At 44.3% G+C, this 24,734-nt stretch overlaps 2 protein-coding genes and 1 non-coding gene across 3 annotated transcripts; 2 read left to right on the plus strand and 1 right to left on the minus strand.

Annotated features, from left to right (window-relative positions):
- The first annotated feature begins 3,702 nt into the window (after positions 1-3,702).
- On the plus strand, positions 3,703-14,677 carry ACTR10 (actin related protein 10). The gene is made up of 13 exons (XM_033063728.1): positions 3,703-3,885; positions 5,303-5,375; positions 5,897-5,979; positions 6,881-6,989; positions 8,707-8,814; positions 9,001-9,068; positions 9,359-9,438; positions 10,386-10,421; positions 11,698-11,777; positions 11,874-11,947; positions 12,713-12,794; positions 13,392-13,593; positions 14,093-14,677. Exons 1-13 carry the CDS (start codon positions 3,809-3,811, stop codon positions 14,272-14,274), a joined length of 1,254 nt encoding a protein of 417 aa, XP_032919619.1. The 5' UTR covers positions 3,703-3,808; the 3' UTR covers positions 14,275-14,677.
- A 2,042-nt stretch (positions 14,678-16,719) lies between these two features.
- Positions 16,720-16,792, minus strand: TRNAK-CUU. The gene has a single exon. It is a non-coding gene; the product is annotated as a tRNA-Lys (tRNA).
- Positions 16,793-16,883: 91 nt separating this feature from the next.
- Positions 16,884-24,419, plus strand: PSMA3 (proteasome 20S subunit alpha 3). Its single transcript, XM_033063786.1, has 11 exons — positions 16,884-16,948; positions 17,826-17,908; positions 18,202-18,325; positions 19,075-19,176; positions 19,271-19,344; positions 19,906-19,978; positions 20,861-20,926; positions 22,581-22,627; positions 23,608-23,675; positions 23,801-23,865; positions 24,231-24,419. The coding sequence occupies exons 1-11, from the start codon at positions 16,928-16,930 to the stop codon at positions 24,273-24,275; spliced, it is 768 nt and encodes a 255-aa protein (XP_032919677.1). The 5' UTR covers positions 16,884-16,927; the 3' UTR covers positions 24,276-24,419.
- Positions 24,420-24,734: the final 315 nt, after the last annotated feature.

Consider the following 24,734-nt stretch of genomic DNA (forward strand, 5'->3'; position numbering starts at 1 on the left):
TTTGTTATGAAACCCTGGCACATCTCTAACTCTCTGGCTCCTGTTATCAATAACTCTGAAAAGCCCATCCATTAAATTAAGCCACTTTTAAGCTGCAGCTTGCATTTCAGAACTCGTGTTAACTGTGATTGATTAACGTAATTTAAGAGGAGATTTCCAATGGACTATAAAGACTGAGATGTGATTAGCAGGGAACTCTGATCATTCCTAACCCAGGGATAATACATTCAGGAGGAAGCCATGGGCTGTGGATTTCAAGTAGGGCCCCTGATTTTTGCAAAACATAGCTAAGAAGTCATTTTACATAAAACATTCTATTAAAAATATAAGCATAGTGCTGTAAATATGTAATTACAGATATAAATGGGTGAGATCTGGGGATGAAAACAGATCATGCAAACATCATGCTTAGACTTCAATCATATATTATCTAAGTTAATTTTTAGACCTAAAGTACTTCAAAAGCAACAACATTAAGTAGAGTACATTATGTCTTTATAAGAGCTCTATCACAGAGATACTCAGGAGGATTTTACAGAATTTGAGAGGAAGAATATTCACACTCCAGTGAGAGCACATTCTCACCAGGCACAGTGGCTGCACAGCTGTGCTGTCCTTCAGCAGTGAGGGCAGACAGCACTCCAGGTAGTAACTTATCTCAGAATATGGAATATCAGCTTGGAAAGGATCTCAAGGACTATCTGACACAGCTTTTCTTGGGAAAATCATGGTTGAAATAAGATGGTCAAGCACCCTGTACAGCTGAATCCTAAAGTGTCCAGCATTGAGGGATCCACCACTTCCCTGGGGAGATTATTCCAATGGCTGATTGTTCTCATTGTGAAAAAGGTGCCTTGTGTCTGAACAGAATCTCTCCAGGAGCATTGGGGAAATTCTGGGATTGTTTCCCTGACAGAAAAACCAAATACAGAAAAGTTTATTGAGTATAATTCCTGTCTCAGTCAGGTGTAATCACCACTGAGTGCATATTTTTGGTGCACTGGGGAATTGCCCAAACATGGCAGAGTTAAGGTTCTGCTGTGGGAATGACATTTGAACATATTTTCATGCCTTGTTGTTTGCATATCCTTTAAAGTTCAGCTGCATTTCCGTGTTCTGGAAGGCCATGAAATACTAACCATAAAAAATAATTTTAAAAGCCATTAAAAACATAAACCCACATGAAATTATAAGGCAAGTTGAACTAGTTGTCACAATGTTTAATCACTGCAGGGTTTTGCTTGTTTATTTTTTCATGTGGAGGCACTGCTGATCCCTCCTCCTCCAGAACTGTTTCTGGATCTCACATCACCACCACAGCCTTGTCCTGGCTCCTCAGTTTTGCTCTCCTAGGAGAGATGGACAGCTGGGGATAGGTTGTTTGAAGAGTTCCTGGGCTCGTGTGGAGCTGTGGGATGATGCCTGAAGGAGACATAGCAGGGATTTATGGGGGATGTAAAGGGCTTTGAGAGGAGTCTCAAAAGTTGGTCACTGCACAGTTCCCCTTCCTCACACCCTCCTGCATTCCCTCTGCACTGCCTGGATTCCTCATGTGTCCTCCAAGAGCCTTCCAGGATGCCCCTGTGCTTCAGGTCCACACACACCGGGACCTTCTCTTCTCAGCGCTGCCTCTTGACCCCACTTTGCCACCTTGGTGACTTTAGGGTGACCAGAATGGGGGAATATGACAAAGCTGTGAGAGGAGCAGCAGAGAAAACGTTTGTGCAGAGCTGCCAGCCCATGGGCTAGTGCGGGGGCTGGCCCAGGCGACACAGCAGATGGTGGCAGTGACAGCTTTTGGTGTCTCACGTCACTCCCACTCATCATGCAGCTCCCACACACCTCCACCTTCAGCGACTGCAAATAGGAAGTGTGGATGTGGGACAAACAGCACTGCTGCAGGGTGGAAAGCACAGTGAAAAGCACAGCATTCACAAGCTGCTGCAGCAGCTCACAGGTCACAGGGGGTGGGTGCAGTGACAACAGAGCACAGCAGTGTCACCACAGCCCTCCCTGAAACCCTCTGCCTTCGTTAGCACCCTTGTCCTCCTCTGCACAAACCCTCAGGCTCTCAGCCTGGCTTGTCTGGCAATGAGCAAATGTCTAGACCCAGCTCCCCAGTTAATTGCTTTTTCAATGCTTGTTTTGCTTCCCAGAAGAAATGGGTCTCGTGCACTTTGCTGAAATAAAAAGCCAGGACTCATCTTTTGGGGGTGTGAGCAGGGCCACAGTCACACTCCTGGACATCACAAATGCCTGGAGAGCAGCTGGTTTTACAGATGTGGTTATTGTGGGGAAGATGGGCAGGGGAAAGGAGATGGTTGTTGGGAGTGGGGCAAGCACTACCTTCGGAATCTTTTCCTTGAGTGATCCCAGATTTTCTGTCAGAAATTCCCTTTTTCCAGCCAGGGGATCCAGCAATGGGGAGACACATACTACAAACAATACTCATCAAACACCTTTTATTGATTAGGTTCTTACTACTAAGCACAGCTAATCTGCCTCTCTGATCACCAGTCCTGAAAGCATGGACTCCTAGAAGGTGCTGAGCTGAAAGGGACCACAAGAATCACTGTGTCCAAACCCTGGCTCTGCACAGGTTGTTACCACCATGGGGTTTATCATTTCTATCCTCACTGTATTTTGAGCCCCCATCTTCACTCCTAACCACCACACTCCTGGAGCAGAGGAGTGATGTGTTTTTTTGAGTCCCTGAGCTGTTTTATTTCTGTTCAAGAGAGAGGATGCTGTACCCTGAGGGTGCTGTGCATTTAACCTGATAGAAATGGCTTTTTGCATTAAATGTGGTTGTTTCTGTGTCAGCCGTGGACCAGGACAGTGCCCGTCCCTGTCCTGGGCACTGCTGAGGGACCTCCAGTCCTGGGGCAGTTTTGGGACACTCACAAGAAGGACATTGAGGGGCTGGAGAATTCCTGAGGGAGCTGAGAAAGGGGCTGGAGAATCCCTGAGGGAGCTGGGAAGGGGCTGGAGAATTCCTGAGGGAGCTGGGAAGGGGCTGGAGAATTCCTGAGGGAGCTGGGAAGGGCTGGAGAATTCCTGAGGGAGCTGGGAGGGCTCAGCCTGGAGAAAAGGAGGCTCAGGGGGCCCTTGTGGCTCTGCACAAGTCCCTGACAGGAGGAGACGGCTGGGAGAGTCGGGCTTTGCTCCCAGGGAAAGCACAAGATGAAATGGTGTCAAGTTGTCCCATGGGGAGTTTAGGTTGACTGCTAGGGAAAATTTGATCACAGAAAGGGCTGTCCAGTCCCAGCACAGGCTGCCTAGGGAATAGACGGAGTCGCCATCCCTGGATGGATTTAAAAACCATGTGGATGTGGCACTTGGGGACATGATTTAGCGGTGGAATGGACTAAATAATTCGCTGATTTGTACGGGTTTACTCGAGCGGGAGCATCCCCCGCCGCGCGCCCCCTCCCGCCCTCACGCAGGGCCCGCCCCTGCGGCCCTTCCTCGGCACCGTCGCCGGTCTGGCCGTGGCTGCCCCGCCCGCCGCCGGAGCGGAGCTGAGGGGAAACCGCTCCGCACCGCGCCTGCCGCCGGTCCCGCCGCTCTCCCGACCGCTCTGGAGCCCTGCAGGATGGGGAGGGAGCGGAGGAGCGGGTCGGAGATAGGCGGTGGAGCGGCGGCGGAGCGGCGGTGAGGCGGACAGGCGCCGCGGACAGCCCGGCGCGCCGCGGAGCAGGAAGGCCCCGCGTAGCGGCGGCTGAGGGAGGTGGGACGGGAGGGAAAGGAGGAAGGGAACGGGAGGAAGGAGGAGAAGGAGAAGGGACGAAAGGGAGGCCGGGCCGCGATGCCGCTGTACGAGGGGCTCGGCAGCGGCGGAGAGAAAACCGCCGTGGTGATCGACCTGGGACAGGCCTTCACCAAGTGAGTGCGGGGTTTGGGGGCGTCCGGGGTGGAGAAGGGTCCGGACAGGCGTTGGAGCTCCTTGCAGTGCCTAAAGGGCTCTGAGAGCTGGGGAGGGATTCTGGACAAGGGGCGGGGATGACAGGACATGGGGGAATGGCTTCACATGGCCACAGGACAGGGTTAAATGGGATATTGGGAAGAAATAATTGCAGTGAGGATGTGAGGCCCTGGCACAGGGTGTCCAGAGAAGCTGTGGCTGCCCCATCCCTGAAAATGTCCAAGGCCAGGTTGGACAGGGCTTGGAGCAACCTGGGATAGTGGAAGGAGTCCCTGCCCATGGAAAGAGATGGAATTAGATGGTTTTCAAATCCTCTTCCAACCATTATTCCAAGAATAATTATGTGCGGTTTTTCCCCTTTCTGTGTTCATCTGTATGGCGTGGAGCTGATAATGAACAGCTTGGTTTTCAGTCTTGTGTTTTAGATTAAAACAATGTTTAGCTTGAGTGCCAAGGTAGGAATGCCCATTATTTATTTAGTATTTCACCTCGTGGTCCAAAATCTTTGTTACCTAGAAATGGGGGATTTAACAGAGCCTTCATGGATGGGGACAAGTGATTCCTATAAGTGGCTTTTTGTGGATTCACATAGTGTGTGCTTTTCCCAAGTTTGGGGTGCCTGTGAGCGTTTATTCCCTGGGCATTGTTTACCCAATAAAACACTCTTTTGGAAAAGCTTTTTCCCTGAATTGTATTTTTTTAGTGTCTGTTTTCAGCCTTCATTCTCATAGGAGAAATAGCAGCTGAGTTGTGCAAGAAATGTCTGTTCTTTTCCAAGTAAGGCTGAAATTAGCTGAAAGTTCAAGGAAAACTGCCTGTACACACGGGGAGTGCACAAGTACCTGTTTGAGACAGAGCAAGAAAATTAAATTCTGAATTGTGGTTGTTTTAAGAGTTTTTTTCAGAAATGATACAACACCTTGACAACTGCCAAATACCAAAATCAAGCATTAATTAACTTTTTGCATAAAGCTGTAGTTTTTTTCTGAGATTTGTCTTTACTGGGAGTGACAGGGGTGAAACAAATATCAGGCACTGGGGTTAAAACAAACCTTGAATTCATTTTGCTTTTAATTTCCTTTCTTTGGTCCATGGTCCTCGTGTGTTTGAGGAAGATCTGGTGGATTTCTGAAAAGTTTGGTTTAGGGTTGCAGCTGTTTTTTATCCTTTTATTGAGGGAATCAGTAAAAAAATACACAAAATCTTTATCTTTTAATCTGTCTTTAAATTTATCTCCAAGTGGCTGGATAGGAAATTGTGTGCAAAACCCCTGTCTGCAGTAACAGAATTCCCTAATTCATTACTCTGTGATGGTCCCTAGGCCCAGGGGGTCAAATGGTGACTTCAAATAATCAGGTTTTCAACATTTTCTTTCAGGTGTGGGTTTGCAGGAGAAACAGGACCAAGATGCATCATCCCCAGTGAAATCAAGAAACCTGATGTCTCCAAGGTGAGCTGTTTTTATGGTGTTTGGTGTGTTGTGGCACAGAAAGAATTTGCAGATGCTTTTTCTATCCATCACAAGCCATTTTTCACTGCCTGAATAAAACATTCTGAAATTTTATTACATTTTTTCATTATTTTAACTGCAACTATTAAAAACTGTGAGTAGGTGCAGGTTAAGTGTGATGCCAGTGCTGGTGTTAATTGCTGCTCATGGAACTTGTGTTTTGGGGCATTTATTGAGAAATTGCTTTGCCTGGTTTTGCTTTTTTCCTTTAGTAGAGGGTGGCAGATTTGGAAAAATAATTCTAAGTTGCCTGTATGAAAAATTAGCGTTAATTAACTCTGGAATTTAGTTATAGGGTGAATTTATGAGGTGTTTTAAGAGTAAATCAGGCAAGAGTGTTTATATATAATTTCAGATTATATTATGTATGTTTCTTTACATATCATGTGTGAATAAATATCATGTATATAAATAATGACTACCCAACATTTGAGCTGACTGTGGGCATTTTCCCCTCCCAGCCTGTCAAGGTGGTTCAGTACAACATCAATACAGAAGAGCTGTATTCCTACCTGAAGGAATTTATCCACATGCTGTATTTCAGGTAAGAGACACCCCACAGCTGTCCAGGCCTTCCCTGAGCACTCAGGGGTGTGAGCAGGGCATGGACACTGCCTGCTTAGAGAAGAAAACAAAGATGAGACTTTACAAGGGGCTGTGCTGGTGCAGGAGGAATTTGGTGGTAAAAGCAGAAAGTCTTTGATAAATTACCTTTCAGCTGAGGTGTTTATAAAGGGCCTGAGAAGGGCAAGGCATTACCCCAGGAGTTGCACTGATTTTGGTAGGGGTGAAGCTGCTATCAGTGCAGACTCCACAGTGGTTTGGAAGGAGAAATCTTCACCTGTGGAATGTTTTTTACCTCAGCAGTACATCTCTTTATTGTGTTTTTAGTACCCTTAGTGAATAATGAAATTGGAGTTGGTCTTTTCTCTTTGCTTCCAATCCATCTTTTTACACAGTGAAAGCCATCACAGGGAAATCAGGATTTAATTTCTGTGCCTCAGATCTGCTGTGGCTTGGGTTGTTTTCTTCTCCTCTCCTGGACCATCACTTTGCATTTGAAATTTCATCCTCTTCCACTGCAATCAGAACATCAGAGTATCATCATTCTTACACACTTTATGACACTGGACAAACCATGGATGACTTGTTTTTGTATTACTTTATATTGCTTTAGAAATGTATAATGAATATACAGAACTGCAGGCTCTGGCTGAAAGCTCTGTAGTTTGTTTTCCTTGCCTCAGTTCTTCCCTTCCTGGCTTTCTTTTAGGAAAGCATTGTGGTTTTTAGATTTGTGAAAAAGACTTTGGGGTCTGCTGTAGCAAATGCCATCTAAATGCAAATCTTTAGGATTTTTGAGGAAGATGGAATATGATTGTAGGATAGATGTGATATGTGCCTGAACTTGCCAGTTTTATTTTAGACACCTTGTCTCTTTTTAGGCATCTGCTGGTGAATCCCAGGGACCGGCGTGTTGTGATCATAGAGTCAGTCCTGTGCCCTTCACACTTCAGGGACACCCTCACCAGGGTCCTTTTCAAGCATTTTGAGGTAAATGTTTGACAGAAATCTGTAATTCTGCTCCACTTGCCAGGAGGAATTTTGCTTACAGTCAGTGCCAGATGTGGACAAAAAATAGAAGAAAATAGTGGCAGAAGAGTGAGAGGCATAAAGAAGAAAAATCAGATGATGCTGTGAGGAAGTAGGGCGTTGAAATTGGATTAAAGACCATTTTTGTTCCATTCTGACTCCTCATGAAGCCACAAAGCAGCAGCAATTAACAAGGCTCTGCAAGATTTCCCTGCCTTGTAGATAATACAGCTCACAGTGCCCTGTCCCAGACAGATCCAATAATCCCCACTGAGCACTGCCTGCAGCCAGGATTTATATTTAAACACTTGCTAGTGCCCTGTCAGCAAGTCTCATGATTTCTGCCACAGTCAATATCTGCCTAGAACATGGCTGTGCTCATTAAGAGGAGAACTTACCTGAAATCAAACATCTTCTCTGCTAAATCACTCTTTTTAAAGAAAAGTTGTGGGGGAAAATGCCACATGTGGCTGCCCCATCCCTGGCAGTGTCCAAGGCCAGGCTGGATGGGGCTTGGAGCAGCCTGGGGTAGGGGGAGGTGTCAGGTCACAGGAACTGGATGATCCTAAAGGTTCCATCCAGCCCAACCACTCAAGGATTCTGTGGAAAGTCTGAACCTAACTCTAACAGAAAATGTTTTAGAAGGTGACTCCATGCTTCTTCAATTCAGAGGTTTTTCTATAAAAACTTGTGAAACTGCTTTGTCTGCAGTCCTTCTTCACTGTCCTTCCACAATTAATCTCAAAGTCCTGCATAATTCTTTCTTACTATTGCTAAAATTTTCTGATGACTTCAACTTGCTGAAAGAATTTTTGAAGTTTTTTGTTCCTAATCCTTTTACAGCAATAAAATGTCTCAGCTAAAGCACATCCCATGTAAAATGGTTTGTAGAAAATGGCTCATGTATTCAGTCTTATTTTGATGGAGAGACCTTGTAACTTGTTAAGAAGCCACTTAATACTGATGGAAGGTTTATTCTCTCTGGTTTCTGTTTTTCTATTTGGTGCAAAGAATGGTTTATTAATACAGGGTTAATATTTTACCTTTTGTCTCTGGGTTAAGGGTCAGTACATTTCCTGTAAGTGCAGGATTTGTTGAAATTTCTCATTTAGTTCACACTTCAGAGTGTTCCTTTAAGGGAACTGTTGCTTTCTAGAAAACTTGATTTATGGAATTCTGGGAGAAGAAAGTTCATATATTATGTAATTTTAATTTGAGTTTCTACATTGCATCTACATTTTGAGAGTGTTTCAAACAGCCTCTTCTGTTTGGGTGCAGCAGTTTTTGTCATCAAGCACACTTTTATGGATTTTCTAGCACTTTGATCCACATCTTCAAGTTTTTACAGCTTTTCAAGTAGCTGTACTTCAGCTTCTTTCATTTCTTTTCAGTAACAATAAGAAACTTGACCTGAGTTTTATAGCCAACACTTGCTTGTCTCACAAACCCATTCCAACATCCATCATCCTGAAGTACCTTGTGTACATCACAGAGAAGATGAACACAGAATTTGGAATCCTGTTGTATTTTGTTCATTAGATTATTACTGGAATAATTCAAGATACAGTTGTTTGGGTTTTGCTTTTAAAATGCCATTCAGGGAAGGCATCAGTGCTTTGTTTCTTTTTTGTTTCTTTTTCCTCCCCTTCTGTTAACTTTGCATTTGGTTTCCGTGTAGGTACCTTCTGTTTTGTTTGCTCCAAGTCACCTGATGTCTCTCCTGACCCTGGGCATCAACTCTGCCATGGTGCTGGACTGTGGATATGCAGAGAGCTTGGTGCTGCCTGTATCCTTTCATTTTCAGCACTGGGGCAGTTGTGAAACATGAGATTTTTATTGACTGGAAGTTATCTTTGGATGAAAGCAGTTAGAAGGTGGCTGATGCATGGGATTATAGAAGGGGAGGGCATTTAGTTCCAGCAGATAGAAAACTCATAATGAAAAAGAGGAGAATTTCCTGATCTTTCTGTAGATCTATGAGGGAATTCCAATCCTGAGTTGCTGGGGTTCCCTTCCCCTGGGAGGAAAGGCCATCCACAAGTAAGTTCACAGTTATGCATTCCAGGTAACAAATGATTTATTTGTGAAAGTTCCTGTTTGACCATGAGCAAAAATGCCTCTTTTAAATCTTAACTTGCTGTAACATCATCCATTTTTAGAGTTAAAACTGTGTGGCTATTGCTGATGTGATAAAACCTGTGGGAATGGGGTTTTCTTAAGTTTCTGTTTAGAAGGATGTAACTGAAAGGAATGAATCCTGTCCCTGGAGTGCAGTCCAGAGACCAGGCTGAGTTCATGGCTCTTTCCCCACCTTCCTGTCACTGTTTTAGGGAGCTGGAGTTGCAGCTGCTGGAGCAGTGCACGGTGGATACAGGACTGGCCAAGGGACAAAGCCTTCCCTCTGTGATGGGTAAGGACTGGGATGGGGCATCTGTGCTGGGAGAAAGGATGTGAATTCTAACAGTGTGTAAAATGGGTTTAGGATTCACTGTGTCTCGTGTGGCCTATGTGCATGAATTCTTTCTTGGCCTGGATCAGGAGCAGGGAGGTCATTCTTGCCCTGAACTCAGCACTGGTGAGGCCACACCTTGAGTGCTGTGTCCAATTCTGGCCCCTCAGTTCAGGAAGGACATGGAGGACCTGGAGTGTGTCTAGAGGAGGCAACAAGGCTGATTAGGGGTCTGGAACACAAACCCTGTGAGGAATGACTGAGGGAGCTGAGCTGGGGGTGTTCAGCCTGGAGAAAAGGAGACTCAGGGGTGACCTCATCACTCTCTGCAGCTCCCTGAAAGGTGGCTGTGCTCAGGTGGGGTTGGTCTTTTTTTCTAGGCAGAGCTGACAATGAGAGGACACAGTTTTAAGCTGTGTCAGAGGGAAATGTAGGTTGGATTTTAGGAAAAACTTTTTTTATGGGAAGAGTGGTGAAGTACTGGAATGCTCTGCCCAGGGAGGTGGTGGAGTCACCATCCCTGGATGTGTTTAAAACAAGGTTGGATGTGGCACTTGGTGCCATGGTTTAGTTGAGGCATTGGACTGGGTTGGACTGGATGATCTGAAAGGTCTCCTTTAACCTGGTGATTCTGTGATTTAACAAGTATGTAATTTTTTATGATTAGCCTCTTCTCACAGCAGTTTTGAATAAAGGCTGAGATAAAAGTTCTGTAATAATTTTTCAGTCCTTTTTGAGCAAAGACAAGCTTATTTCTGTCCTTAATATCTTTTCTGCTTTGGAAATCTTTGAAAGCTGCTGTCAGGGTGAAAGTTTAATATATTAAATGTAATTCAAATTTAGAACAAAAGGTTTAAGTAGGAAGAGAATTTAAGAATGAAACTGAGTTGTTTTTTTTTTTATTTCAGGGTCAGTCCCAGAAGACATAGTAGAGGATATAAAAGGTAAATTTGTTTGCTTTGTGAAACTCTAGTGTATGAAATAGTGCAGTAGAGTGTGATAACAACAAGTGTGCAATATTTTACATTTAGGAGCTTATTTCTCTTCTCTGCCATATTTATTACCTCTTGGATGAACTTGTGTTGTTCTTCCTCTTTGAAAGCAAAACCAAAAGCAGGTGTTGAATTCCTCTTTCACTTTTACCTCTGTGTTGCTGAGTTGCATGTTTTAGATATATTTGGTAGGTGGGCACAGAAAGAGGATTGCATTGTTGTGTAGTCTTGTTTATAGATTAACTGGAAAGGCTCAGTTTGCTTTGAAGTCAATTTTTAAAAAAAATATTTATAAAAGATATTTTGGTGTGTTAATTAAGGTAGGCAAGAGGAGACAAGAACTGCATTTACTACACAGAAAAAACAGAGTCTGGGCAGAACTTGGATGAATTCCTATGTAATTGTTACATGTGCAACAGATGGAAAAAGATGTTTTCCTAGAAAACAGTAACTAGTGTGTATCCCTTGGGTCAAATCAGGAAGAAATCCAATAGTCAAATGCAGAATAAATGCAGCTGGTGCTTAGTGACATGGAAGTTGTTTTTCTGATTCCTGGACTTACACACTTTTTCTGATGAGTTGTGTTTTCTGTGCAATCTTTTGGAACCAGAGACAACAGGCTAGGGATGCAATTGTTGTTGTCTGTGTGTTGAAGCATTGTTTCTTTGTGACAGCAGTTTATGGGGAAGACCTGTGCCAAATACTGATAAATGAGTGTATAATAGTAGTAGCAGCTGGGGTACAAATGAAACTGTGCTCTGCAGTGTTGTCTGGAAGGAGAAAAACCCTCTGGAATTCTTAGGGTGTTGAAAAGTTGCAGTGAGTAAAATGTTACAGGATAGGAGCTGGTTTAGAAAATGATCAATGCCTCATTTGAAGCTGTGGTGCAAGACCTGCAGTGAAGGCAGGATGCAACCCCTGGCACCTTGAGGCACCATCAGGAGCATCCATCTGGCTTTATTTTAAATCTTGTGTGGTTTGTGTGAGGAAGGACAGGCAGGATTTCCAACATCATTTTAGTGTCAGCTTCATTTAACTCGGGGTCTAGAGAGCACCTGAACTCTGCTGGAGTGTAGAGACTGCTTCTCTTTGCATGTGTTTGATAATATCTTGGACCAGCAAGGGCCTGGAGTGTGTGTTCTTCTCTAAATCAAGGGAAATGTCACTTTTTGCTGCTGATGAGAGGATCCACCAAGGCCTCACCTGTGCCCTCTCTTCCCCTCTGCAGTCCGCACTTGCTTTGTGAGCGATCTCCAACGGGGGCTGAAAATCCAGGCAGCCAAGTTCAACATCGATGGCAGTGCTGAGGTGAGCTGAGGATGAAGCTCTTCCTGCTCTCTTGAGGTGGGTGCAGCCTTTTTGGGCTCTAAAATAATAATAATACAAATCTGTTTTTGTTTCCAGCGTCCCTCTCCGCCTCCAGACGTGGACTATCCTTTGGATGGAGAGAAGATCCTCCATGTGGTTGGCCCCATCAGGTGAGAAATGCCATGGCAGAGTATTTGGCATTACAAGGATATATTTCAACTCTAAAAGCACAAAAATTGGATTTTAATGAGACACTTGCATATGCTTTTAATGAAATGAAAGCTGGGCACAGTGCAAGCTCATCATGGGAGGGGGTGGCTCCTCCAGAGCCCCAGGAGGAAAATGAGAGCAGAGAGATTGGAGGGATGGGGGAAGAGAAATGGGTATCAATGCCTGATAGTAGGACAGGTTTAGTGATGTGAACAGGGCATTTTAACCTGAGCAAAAGGAGGCTCAGAGGAAACCTCACTCTGAAACTCCTGACAGGAGGGTGCAGCCAGGTGGGGATCGGGCTCTACTCCCATGAAACAAGAGGACAAGAGGAAGGGGCCTCAAGTTGACTTGGGGAGGTTTAGATTGGATATTAGGGAATATATCTTCACTGAAAGGGTTGTAAAGCAGTGGCACAGGCTGCCCAGGGAAGTGGTGGAGTCACCATCCCTGGAAATTTCAAAACACATGTGGATGTGGCACTTGGGGACGTGGTTTAGTGGTGAACAAGGTGCTGCTCCTGGGGTGAGGGCTGAATGTGATGATCCTAAAGGTCTTTTCCAAGGATTCCATGGTTGTCCCCTCCCTGCTGACCCTGCTGGGCTGTGTGACAGCAGTGACAAAGTGTTGGCAGCAGGAAGGCTGCAGTTATCCCAGCTCTGCTGTGCCTGGGTTCAGCTCTGTGTGGTTTTGCTGCTCGTTAACACTTCCTGTGTGTGCCACAGAGACTCCGTGGTGGAAATCCTGTTTGAGCAGGATAATGAAGAGACATCTGTTGCCACTTTGATCTTGGATTCACTTGTTCAGGTATTTTTATATTAGAAACAGTTTAGGGAATGCCTCCAGCAGTTAAAAATGACTCAAGACTTTGAGTCCTGCAGGCTGCTGATTTACCTCTGCTAGAATAAAATTAATTTGGACATCTTTATTACAGGCAATATATTAAATTGATTGCAGATTTTTTTTTCTTGGCATATACAAATGCTTCACTTCTTATTATATTTAGGAAAAAATGTAGTAGAAAACCACTATAAATGGAAATTTTCATTATGTGGTGGTGTATGTATGTTAATTAAAGTTGGCTCCCTGTAGCTATTGATGCCATTTAAATAAGTTTGCTGAGATGCAATTTATTGGAGAGCCATGGACTTGGCTAATATGACAAACATTTCAATTAGAATTCTTCATTAAAACAAATTGTTTAAGAAGTTCTGTGCCTGGAGCCTTCACCTCTGCACCTCCAGGCATTTCCCTTGCATATGTTGGTTATTTTCCAGCTAAATATGAGAAAACAGCAATTGGAGGGCATAGAAATGGACTGGATTTCTAAGAGACTTCTGAATGTCTTAAAGCTCAGGCAGCTTGGCTTAGTTGGGATTGTTTTGGTGTCCCTGTTTGCATTAGTGCCCGATAGACACCAGGAAGCAGCTGGCAGAGAACCTGGTGGTGATCGGGGGCACTGCAATGCTGCCGGGCTTCCTGCACCGCCTCATGGCCGAGATCAGACACCTGGTGGAGAAACCCAAGTACAAGGAAGCTCTGGCCACTAAAACCTTCAGGATTCACACTCCCCCTGCCAAATCCAACTGTGTGGCCTGGCTGGGAGGTAAGAATGGGAGCAACTGGGAAGCAGAGGTGAAAAAAACCTTCCCAAATGGCATTTGTAGTGAATAAAATAATTTATTTTTAGGGTTAGCAAACCAGAATTTCTGTGCACTGAATTCTCTGATGCTTTTCTTCTCTGACCAGCTGCTGTGGGCTGGATCTTCTCACAGCTGGTGTGAATTTGTGGGGCAACTTTTTGGGGGTAAAAATTGCCCTGAACAAAATGGGCTTTGGTTGAAGTGCTTAAAGTAAAAACTTTGTTGGAGAAGTGGGTCAGCAGAGAGCAGATGATTCCTTGTTTTCAGTTCCTCTCCAGGGATATAAATGGAAGCAGTTTGGGACTTAAATGGGCTGCTGAAAAGGAAACCAGCAATATCCTTTCATCCCTTTAAATTTAGGGACAGAGCTAAAAAATCCCAGTTGAGATTCTTGATGGGAAGAAGAAGAAAGAGAAATTCTACATGAAATTAATGTATTTTTTTTCTTTACCAAAAATGTAGGAGCCATTTTTGGAGCCCTCCAGGACATCCTTGGCAGCCGCTCTGTGTCCAAGGAATATTACAGCCAGACAGGTCGAATTCCTGACTGGTGCTGCCTCAACAACCCCCCTCTGGAGATGATGTTTGATGTTGGAAAAGCACCCCCACCACTGATGAAAAGAGCTTTTTCCACAGAGAAATGAGCACCTCAATCCACACAAGGATTCTGCCCCGTTCCAATTACACCCATGTGCATTGGGGTTGATTTTTGTTCATTAATTTGTGTGTAACACTATTAAATATGAACAATGTGGGTGTTGTCAGGGTAGGCACTAACACTATTTAAAACCCTGTCCAGTTCTAGTTTACAAACTTAACTCTGGCGACTCCTCTGCTCTTCTGTCTTGTTTTGGAGAAATTCTGTCCCCTCATGAGCTGTTCCCTACTGAGTTGTTTATTATTTATCTGTATAGTAAATGGCATTGCTTGGAGAATTTGGTTTAAGGTATTTTCATTTTAAGCATGCTGAGAAGAATGAACAGCACTAGGGAAACACCTGTGGGAATTTTTTTGTGCCAAATTCTGTATTAAAATGTTCCATCCTTGGATCAAATGTGAAGAAATGGTTTGGGGCTGTTTAGCAAAAGTAGTGGAACATTATTTCCTCTGTTTTAAGAGTTTTTGCAGAGAATTCTTCTGCCTGTAATTCTCTCATAGTGCTGAGCCAAAACCTCTCCTTGTGTCTCCTCCAAGAAAGATTTCAGGCATGTAAAATTATAAATTATAAATTAATCATAAACAGGTGTGAGGTGAAAAGTGACTCAGTGGCTGCATGGTGACTGCTGGTATCTGCTGGTTACTGAAGTTTAACTCTTACCCTGAGGAGCAATTTTTGCCTCAAATTTGGGAAGATAAATATAACATTTTTTGGTATGGTGAGGTCTTAGTGGCACAAACATGTTTGTGACAGATCTCCCTGTGCTGCCCACCTGCTGTGTGCCTGCAGCACGACTCTGCAAGTCAAACAGATATTTAAAGAAATCCTCTTGTGGTGAGCCCCAACACAGGGGATGTGCTGCAGCACTTCAGGAATCCTGCATGGCTTTGTCAGTGTTTCCTACATGCTTTCCCTTAGCAGTGCTGTTAGTTTTTATAGTCCTGGGATGAGGTTGGTGTTTTAGGGAGCAGCTCCTGGTGCCATTCCAGGCTGGATAAATGGCCACAGTGTTGTTGGCAGGCACAGGGAGCAGCCTCAGGTGCACAGAGCATTCAGCCTGAGCTGTGCTGCTCCTTTTCAGTCACCATCTGGGCAGTTTGGGGTGCAGGTTATATTTTAGCTCAGTAAGAATTAAACCAGAGCTTCCTGAGAGAGGAACTGGCCATAAACAGGAGTCCTGTGGAGCTGGTAGCTCCTTCCTTCTCAGTGGGAAGGAGTCAGGAGAGGAAACTCCTACAGATCCTGTGGTGGTGGTGGTGCAATGATGTCATTTTCCTGAACTGCAGCAGACTGCAGCTGAGGAAATTGAGGATATTCTTAGCCTTCCCTTTTCAGGGGTGTTTCTGTGCTGCTCTGCACACGTTCCCTGGGACCTCTCCTGTCGTGTTCTGCCACCTCATCTTCCCTCTGCCCACTCAGATTTCCTTCTGTGGGGTTTCTGCATCTCTGAACAGCCTCAGCTGCTGCTGCTTCACGTGGCAGGGATAGAATTCCTGACTCCCAGGTAACTGCTGGGTTGAAGTGCAGAGTCCTGGGACCTGCTAACACACAAACAGGGTTCTTACTTCATAAAGGTGTGAGAGACTCTAAAGGCTTTGCCCTGGAAAGCCCTCAGGGATCACACCCTAGGTGTGGAATGACAGTTGGGCTTTCCAGGCTGAGTGTTGCAGTTCTTCCCTCCCTGGCTTAGCTGTGGGAGCTCCCAGCAGACAAATTCACAGCGAGCCTGCCTGGTTCAGCAGGAAGGACAGAGCCAGGCACAAACCCCTGCAGTGACTGCAGGATTTTCCTCTGAGGTTCCTCATTCTGCCACTCCAGCTTGGTGTTGGCCAAGTGCAGGCAGCTCCAGGTGAGTCCTGCTGACTGGAGGAGGGTTTTGGAATAGACAAACCCATCGTGGTTTGCCTGTGCCCCTGCTGCATCAGCAGGAGCTGCTCCCTGGGGAAAATGGCTTTATGTCATTCCCTCATCTCCCTTTTCATGGAATCACATTGTCTCAGGTCAGAAGGGACCTCTAAGGCTCGTGGAGTGCAGAATTTCCTCTTGTGAACCCCCCAAATCCCTTCCTGTGGGACTCTGGCTCCTCCCCTGTAGTTTGTTTGTGTCTCCTAGATGGAGAATCCCACACTGTTACATTTCCTGAGGCAGGTGCTTGCCCAGCTCTCCACTTTTTCCAGCTGTCTGTAATTCCTCTCAATCTGCAAGGCAGCCCAGAGCTCCTCCTTGATTAACATCTTTTCCTGCCTTGTTTATTAGAAAAATAAAGTTCCCTGGTATCCGGTGTTCTGTGGTCACCGCCCCGCTCCTCACTGCTCCCAGTTTATTACGTACATGTCCTTCCTGCATCCATGGCGCTTACAAAAACAAAAACACAATTTCCCCGCTGATGCAGCGCTTACGATCACTTCAGATCACCGGCTCGAAAAGAATGCGCCCAACGTGGGGCTCGAACCCACGACCCTGGGATTAAGAGTCCCATGCTCTACCGACTGAGCTAGCCGGGCGCTGTGCTTGTACGTCACGTTACTTAGTATTTAATGTAGCGCATGATGACGTCACCCCGGGAGCGCGGCGCACTGACCAATAGGAGCGCGCGTTGCTGGGCGGTGGGCGCGGGACGGGCTGGCAGCGGCGCCGCCATGAGCTCCATCGGCACCGGGGTGAGTGCGGCGTGAGGGGCGGCTCCGCCAGCCCGGGACGGGCACAGCGCGGCCGCACGATGGCCCCGACCGGCCCCCGCCGGCCCTGGAGCCGCCTTGTGCCAGAGGAGAGCGCGGCGCGGCGGCTCCGGGCACTGCGGGCGGCTGAGTCACTGCGGCCCGGCAGGCCCGGGGAACCGGCGGCGGGGCGGGGCGGGCGCTGGGATAATGCACTTATTATACCGCTCTACATATGTATTCTATGCGTTTTAAATATATCCTTGGGATCCATGCGGTTTGAAGTACTGGGGGCTTACAGGGAAGCAGGGGTGGGACTCTTGATGGGGAGCTGTAGTGATATGGCAAAGTGCAATACGGGAAAAGTTGGGTTTGATGTTGGGAAGGAATTCCTGGCTGTGAGGGTGGCAGGCCCTGGCACAGGGTGCCACAGAAGCTGGGGCTGCCCCTGGATCCCTGGCAGTGTCCAAGGCCATGGATGGGGTTTGGAGCAGCCTGGGACAGTGGGAGGTGTCCCTGCCATGGCACAGGGTGGGACTGGATGATCCTTCGGGGCCCTTCCAACCCAAACCACTCTGGGATTCTATGAAATGTAAAGGCAGATAAAAGCTCCCATAGGTTCTGTGTGTTGTGTAATTCTCAGCGATTTCACATCCAGGATTTGCACTGTGGGTACATCCAGCACTGATGAAATGGCCTCTCCTGCATTTTAGTCTCTGTTCTGATTCTACATCTTATACAAGGGGTCAGCCTGCTTTGGGCACCTCACTCATCTCTGGCAGTGACTCTCTTGAATTTTTTTTAATCAATAGGCTTGATTTGAAAACGCTGAGATATTTGTGTGGGTTTTTCTTACTGAGAATTGTGTCTTCTTCTTCAGTATGACCTGTCAGCTTCCACGTTTTCTCCAGATGGCAGAGTGTTTCAAGTGGAATATGCTATGAAAGCTGTGGAAAATAGCAGGTAAGATACAAATATCTGCTCTTTTAAAGCAGTGCTGTGGGACTAGAGAAATGTGATGGATTGGCAGGGCAGGGACTGGGTCACCCAGGGGTGATGAATCACAGAATGCCAGGGTGGTTTTTGGGTTGGAAGGGACCTTAAAGACCATTTAGTTCCACCCCCTTGCTGTCTTCAGTTGCTGGAGTTGTGACAAACCTTCCTTGGGGGAAATCATGTCACTGTTTCTTCTGTCTTGATAATTCTCTGTTAAGTATTTTACACTGTGAGAAACTGACATTTTCCTTGTCTTTCAGTACAGCAATTGGGATAAGATGCAAAGATGGTGTTGTGTTTGGAGTAGAAAAATTAGTCCTGTCCAAGCTTTACGAAGAGGGGTCCAATAAACGCCTCTTCAATGTCGACCGACACGTTGGGATGGTGAGGTGCCATTTCATTTTTGTCCCTCAAAAGGACAAATTTATCAGTCAGACAATGAAAAATAAGTAGATTAAGAAAGCAATGTTAATGTGTCTGTGTACAAAGTCAGAAATGGCAGTGGGTTTTTGCTGTTTTCTGTAATTTATTCATTGTGTTAAAACGTACAGAAGTAAAATCCAAACTTAAAGTAGAAGATTGAGGCTGTTTTAAATTTTTAAAAAATGCTTTTCCAGTTATTTGGACTTGTATGTAAATATAAACACAAGTGTTAAAACAGTGCTTTTTTACAGTTACCAAGTAAGTTATTTTCAAGGAAAACAAGATTGTATAATTTGTGTACAAGATTTTCTTCTCAAAAATGTGGGAATCACCTGAATTCCTTAAAGATTGCTGTATGGAGGACTGGCCTGTCCATAATAGTGATGTCAGGATGGTGTCAAAGAGTGGTGGCAGTGTGAGAGAAACCTCCTGAATACACATGATATGAAGTATTGTTTGTGCTGGTGTAGCCATGAGATGAAAATTAACATGAAGATAACTTTGGGTATTGATGTTCCTAGAGAAAACCTCTATTAATGTGGTGATAGCGGCATGTTTTGAGGTTGGTGGCACATGGGCAGTTTGAATTCCTTCATGGCAGTGAAAACCATGAGTCCCTCTGGCAGTGAGCACCAGGAGCAGCCAGCTCTGTGTGTGTGTGTGTGTGTGTGTGTGTGTGCTGGTGCCACGCTCTCGTTGCTCTGTTGCAGGCGGTCGCGGGGCTCCTGGCAGACGCGCGCTCCTTGGCCGACATCGCCCGGGAAGAGGCTTCCAACTTTAGGTCCAACTATGGCTATGACATCCCCCTGAAGGTAAGAGACCTCAGGACTTTTGGTTTTTTAGATTTTATTCCTTATTTGTGTAAGTAAGGGTTTCCATTGTTTTATTTCTCCTTTTCCCACACAGCACCTTGCAGACAGAGTGGCCATGTATGTGCATGCCTACACCCTGTACAGTGCTGTCAGGCCTTTTGGGTGCAGGTGAGTCTTGCAGACATGCTCTGTTTTTAAAATCTTTTGGTTCACAGTTGTTGGAACTGCTTTGGTCTGAGTTCTTCTTTGAAACCTGGAATTTGTAACCCATAGCTCATGTCCTAAATAATCTGTTCCCCTTTCTTTTTGTGTCTGTCTGACACCTCAGGTGAGGAATTCAGATTCCCATAAGGCTCTGCCAAGCTTCTACAGAGCTGGTTCATTTGTCCCTGGTTTTTAAAGTTTGAGGGTTTGTCCCATTCAGTGTGTGATGGTGGTGAAAGCAGAACAAGCAATGATCCTGCTTGCCCTGACACCTAGAGCAGGTTCCAGCTCCTGGGTGATTCTGGTACAAAGGGACTGATAAGCAGAGCTCTGCTGCCAGGTTACTGAGCAGTAAAATGTACCTGGCAACGTGCAGGTGCTGTTGTGAAGCAAATTGCTCAATAGAGTGTGCAGGACAGGAGGAGTTTTGCTCCAGGAAGGGTGGAGGAAACCCAAGCTAGTGTAATTTCTAATTCTGTGTGTGTTGCTTAAAGGAAAGGTTTTAATTTCTCTTTTCTCCTGCAGTTTCATGTTGGGGTCCTATGATAGTGATGATGGTGCACAACTGTACATGATTGATCCATCAGGAGTTTCATACGTGAGTGTGTCCAAAATATTTCCATCTTAGCTTAAGTTCCTCTTTGAAAAGTTTCTAGTTGGGAAAATAGTGTTGGTCCAAAAGAGCTGCTGCTGTTTTCTCTTTTTGCCTGGGAAGATCTCTGGTGAATCACTGCTGCTCCTTTGTTAAACAGACATTGTGTATTTCTAGAAGTGCAGTCTGAGAAATGAGTTTTAAGCTTGTCTGTCAGAATTTGGGAGTTCATCCACGTGGCTCTGTCCAGTGAAAACTCCCAGGCACTGCCCCAAAAAGGAAAGAATTGTAGTGATGCCCCCTTATGTAAATACTTCAGGTAAGAGAGGGCTGTTCCTCTGGCACTGCCTGCCAGCAGCAAACCAAATCAAAATAGAATTGTTAATTGTTTGTAGTGCTGCATTTTCAGCTGTGGGTCACACACAGGTCGATGCACACTCATACTGCTGGATTTCTTAACATTTTCATGCAGTACCATGGCTGAGAGAAACAGAAATGCTTAATTTGTATGTGCTTACACTTCAAATGTATTCCCACAGTAGGTGGGTTTAGCTTGGGGTTTGCTTGGATCCTCTAGAACTTCTCTTCAAACTTATTCTAATTTATTCTTCCATTTATTGTAATGGCAATTTAAAAAATCTGTTACAACATTTTGAGGTGATAAATTTCTGTCCAGGAATTACTGAGCACTTTTCTATCAGTAGTGGTGGGACTTGATGTAGTAATTGGGCTCTAGTCTACACTTTGGGGATGTCCCCCAAGAGAGAACAATACCAAGGGTTTTTGTTCTCTCACTGTGAGTTAGGTGGGGTTGTCATGTGTAAGAGATGTAGAGGGTCTGGTATTTAATTATTTACATATTGTTTGTTTGTTTGTTTTGTTTTTTAGGGTTATTGGGGTTGTGCCATTGGTAAAGCCAGGCAGGCTGCAAAAACAGAGATAGAAAAACTTCAGGTATGGTGTAACAGTGTTGTGCTGTCTCAAAATATCCCTAGCTTATCATGTTACCTTTTGGTGCCTGAAATACATAAAATGCAGAAGTGGGTGAAATATTTCCTTGTACATTTGCCAGTGAGCCAAGTAAGTGAGTGAATATAAAAGTATAAATATGTTTTTGGTTCTGAATGAAAACCATGGGCAGCATTGTGCAGGGTGCTGTATCTATTTCCCCCAAGGTTTTAGATGAATCTTTTCTTTAACAAGTTCAAAAAGGCTGCTCTTGTTAAGGACAAACTGATCTGTGGAGAGAAGACAACCAAAAAGTACAGAATTGTCCCTTTAGCTGATTGAAGTTTGTTAGAATCCTGAAAGTTTTCCAGCTTCATCATGTTTTAATATCTGACACCCTTGAGTTGGAGACAATGTGGAATCAAATCTTTCTTCTGGTCTGTCTCATGTACTTTTTATTTGATACTCTGATAAAAATATATTTTATTTTGGTCTGCAGAGGGATGTCACAGCTGTTCATGGAAAGGTTCAGAGTTTATATGATTGTTATATTTTTAAGAATATCCTATTTATGGTGCTGTAGCACCACGACAGGAAAAACTAGAATGTTCTAGACTCAGTTCACTCAGTTTTGAATCTGGATGCTTTAGCCCTGCCTTGGGGCACTGCAGAGCAGCTCCTGTGGTGGGGAGGATGCAGAGTGTGAAACTGCTGTGGCTGAGGGGGCAGGAAGAAAACCCTGCATTGATCACACCCCTTGCATTTTATTGTCTGTAAAGTCAGCTGTGGGAAAACTTATACACATCATCATATAAATGTTAGTGTGACACAAGCTCCATTTCTGTTCTGGAGTGTCACAAAGCCACTGGGTCTCTGTTTAAGGAACTTGTCCAGGTGGGACTGTGATGGCACATTTGTCTAACCAGGCATTTCTTTTCTGACCCACCCCAGAAAGGGCTGTGTGACACTCCCCATGAACTCATGTCATCTTAATCCCTTCACCAGTGCCTCACAGCTACCTTCCATTCTAAGAGTTTGAAAATGTTTTGGGAATTGGAAGAGATGGTAAATTACACTAATGAAAAACAGGAGAATATATTACTGCTTCATAGGCCAGAAAAGTTGGCCTATAAAACAAGTTTATTATGTCATGGAAATCTGCACCAGCCTTTGTTCTGATTAACTGTGAAGCTGCCAAAAGACTGGGATATAACTGAGAAAATGTGAAATGAGATGCTGATGCCTTGCTCACAGAGGCAGTTGGTTGTTAAACAATATTCTCCTCTTGGGGCCTTACTTAAAACCCAAAAGTGTTCCTGTGCTGCTGAGAAGGAATACCAGTATTGCATGTAACTTTGTGGTGTCTCCCATGTGGTTATTTTATAGCAGTTGAGCATAAAGCATCTAGGAACAAGTCAAGCTTTTAGGATGCCAGCATCACCAGTGTAGCTTCTAAGATTTCAGCTGATGACTGCTTTAAACTGGGGAATTTCCAAGTAGTATTTTTTTCCTATAATTTTTCATTTTGTAATATTCTTCCCTGGAAGAATGACTTGCATAGAGCAGGATGCATTGTAGAAAAGAAATGTGGTTCTGGCCTTGTGGAAGATTTATATTCTCTTAATAAAAATCTTATATCTGTTGTGTCTCTTTCCTACAGATGAAGGAAATGACCTGCCGTGATGTTGTTAAAGAAGTTGCAAAAATGTAAGTCTCCAATTTGTTTTTCCAACTTGACAAAAATCCAGACTGGTGAGCTTGCTTTGGTTTCAAACTGAGGCTGTTCCTTTTAAATAGGGTATTGTGTCATAAATTGTCTGACTAATCTCTGGTTTTAAAATATTTAAACCAAGTGAGAGATGAAGGGAAACTTCTTGGTGTGCTGCTTCTGAAGTAAGAGTTGTTTGAACAATGACCTGATGCTTCAGAGAGAAGCTGCCCACAAATGATGCTGAGATCTTGGACTTAAAAAAAAAAAAAAAAAACTCAAGTGCTTGGGAAAGAAGCAAAGTAAAACTTCTTTAAAGGAATATATACAATATAGCTGTATTATTAGATATTTTTAAATTATTTCTAATAATGAAAATACTTCTGCTTCAGCTCAAACTCAGCAGCAGTTCTAGACAGGGTTCTGGTTTTCAGCTCAAATTCAGTTCCTCAGTAGAATTTAGCAAGATAGCAAGATTTTAATAATGCTTAAACCTAAAATGCTGTATGCTGTGGTACCACTTGGAGTTTAAATTCCCATTTCCATGTTGGCCATAATAGGAAATCTTATGTACAGACTTTTGATTAGACACAGGATAGTGTGATGTGGAATTTAGTGTAAACTGCAGTAAGATTTGCTGGGGAAATGCAGGACACTGCAAGCTGTATTATAACTGGTCTTGCAGAAGCAGGCAGTGGTGATGCAGCCCTAGTTCTGCAGTATCTAAATCTTAATGTTTGCTCCAGTTAGGGCAACTTGAACATCTCAACCTGCATCTTGGCTGTAATGATTTCAGGGGTTGTTAGACTAGCAGTTAAACCTGCAGAATTCTCTGATGGTGTTTGGTGGGGAGAAGGCACAGGGAGAGCTTCTATTAATCATAAGAATACTTTAACAGAAGAAATCTGTGACAGGAACAAAGTATATTTAGCCTATTGGTCTGTCTGTTCTAATTTGTTCTTTTGTCTGTTCCTTTCAGAATCTACATAGTTCATGATGAAGTAAAGGATAAAGCTTTTGAGCTGGAACTCAGCTGGGTTGGAGAAAGTAATGCATTTCTGTAATTTCTATAAACACTCCAGAAAATGTAGAACTTTTTGTACTTAAAGCATTGCTTTTTAAATGCACTCTGTGTGTGAATTGTAATTAAGACATACTCTTTCTATTGGCAGTAACCAATGGAAAACATGAAATTGTTCCCAAAGACATCAGAGAAGAAGCAGAGAAATACGCCAAGGTGAGTTATGCCTTGGGTGTTGTTGCAGTGCTTTCACTTGACAAACTGCTGGAAAATGTATCATTGCAGCACACATCCCTTCCCCTCAGTGTTAGCTGGGGGTACCGGGAAGGGACAGCAAGGAAGGCTACAGTGTAACCAGGATAGTTCTTGCTCTCAGAAACTGTTAATTCAGACCTGCCACAAGCGGGGTCTTTCTCCTTCCAAAGTGAGTGCACTGATGGGAACTGTCCTGCTGCCTGCAAGGGTTTGGACACAGTGAGGGGGCTGTGAAGCTGCAGCAAACCTCATTTTGTTTATTGCAGGCTGAATTATAAAACAACTGGTAAGACTATTCTTTAATTACACTTTCTTTTTTCAAACAGGAATCTTTGAAAGAGGAAGATGAGTCAGACGATGACAATATGTAACACATTGTTACTCCAAAACAAGTCCAACTTTTCTTATCTTAGACCAGGTTTGTTTATAATGCATTATGCATGGGATGCTGTTGTGTACTTGTTGGAAAAAACCAACTGACCAACTTGCACTAATAAATTTTCCATTTTACTGTCTCTTAGCTTTTATTTCAAAGGGTATAGGCCAGCAACTACCTGAAGAGACATTAAGAAGGAAAGACATTATCAGGTTGCTGTAGCTTCCTAAAGCACTCCATTTGAGCCAGGCTATGTTAATGCTGTATAGTTTAATATTAAAAACTAGTACTCTCTTCTTCCTTGATTAACCAATAGCACAATTTGCAGTTTGTTGGCAGAAGAGATGAGAACAGGGCAGGTTACAGTTTAAGGTGATGTGCACAGCAGATAACTCCTAACAGCTTTTGGAACAACCAGTAGTTCAGGAAAATGAATGTTCATCTGAAGTACTAG

The sequence above is a fragment of the Catharus ustulatus genome, chromosome 6, assembly GCF_009819885.2.
Source record: "Catharus ustulatus isolate bCatUst1 chromosome 6, bCatUst1.pri.v2, whole genome shotgun sequence".
In the NCBI taxonomy this organism is placed as follows: domain Eukaryota; kingdom Metazoa; phylum Chordata; class Aves; order Passeriformes; family Turdidae; genus Catharus; species Catharus ustulatus.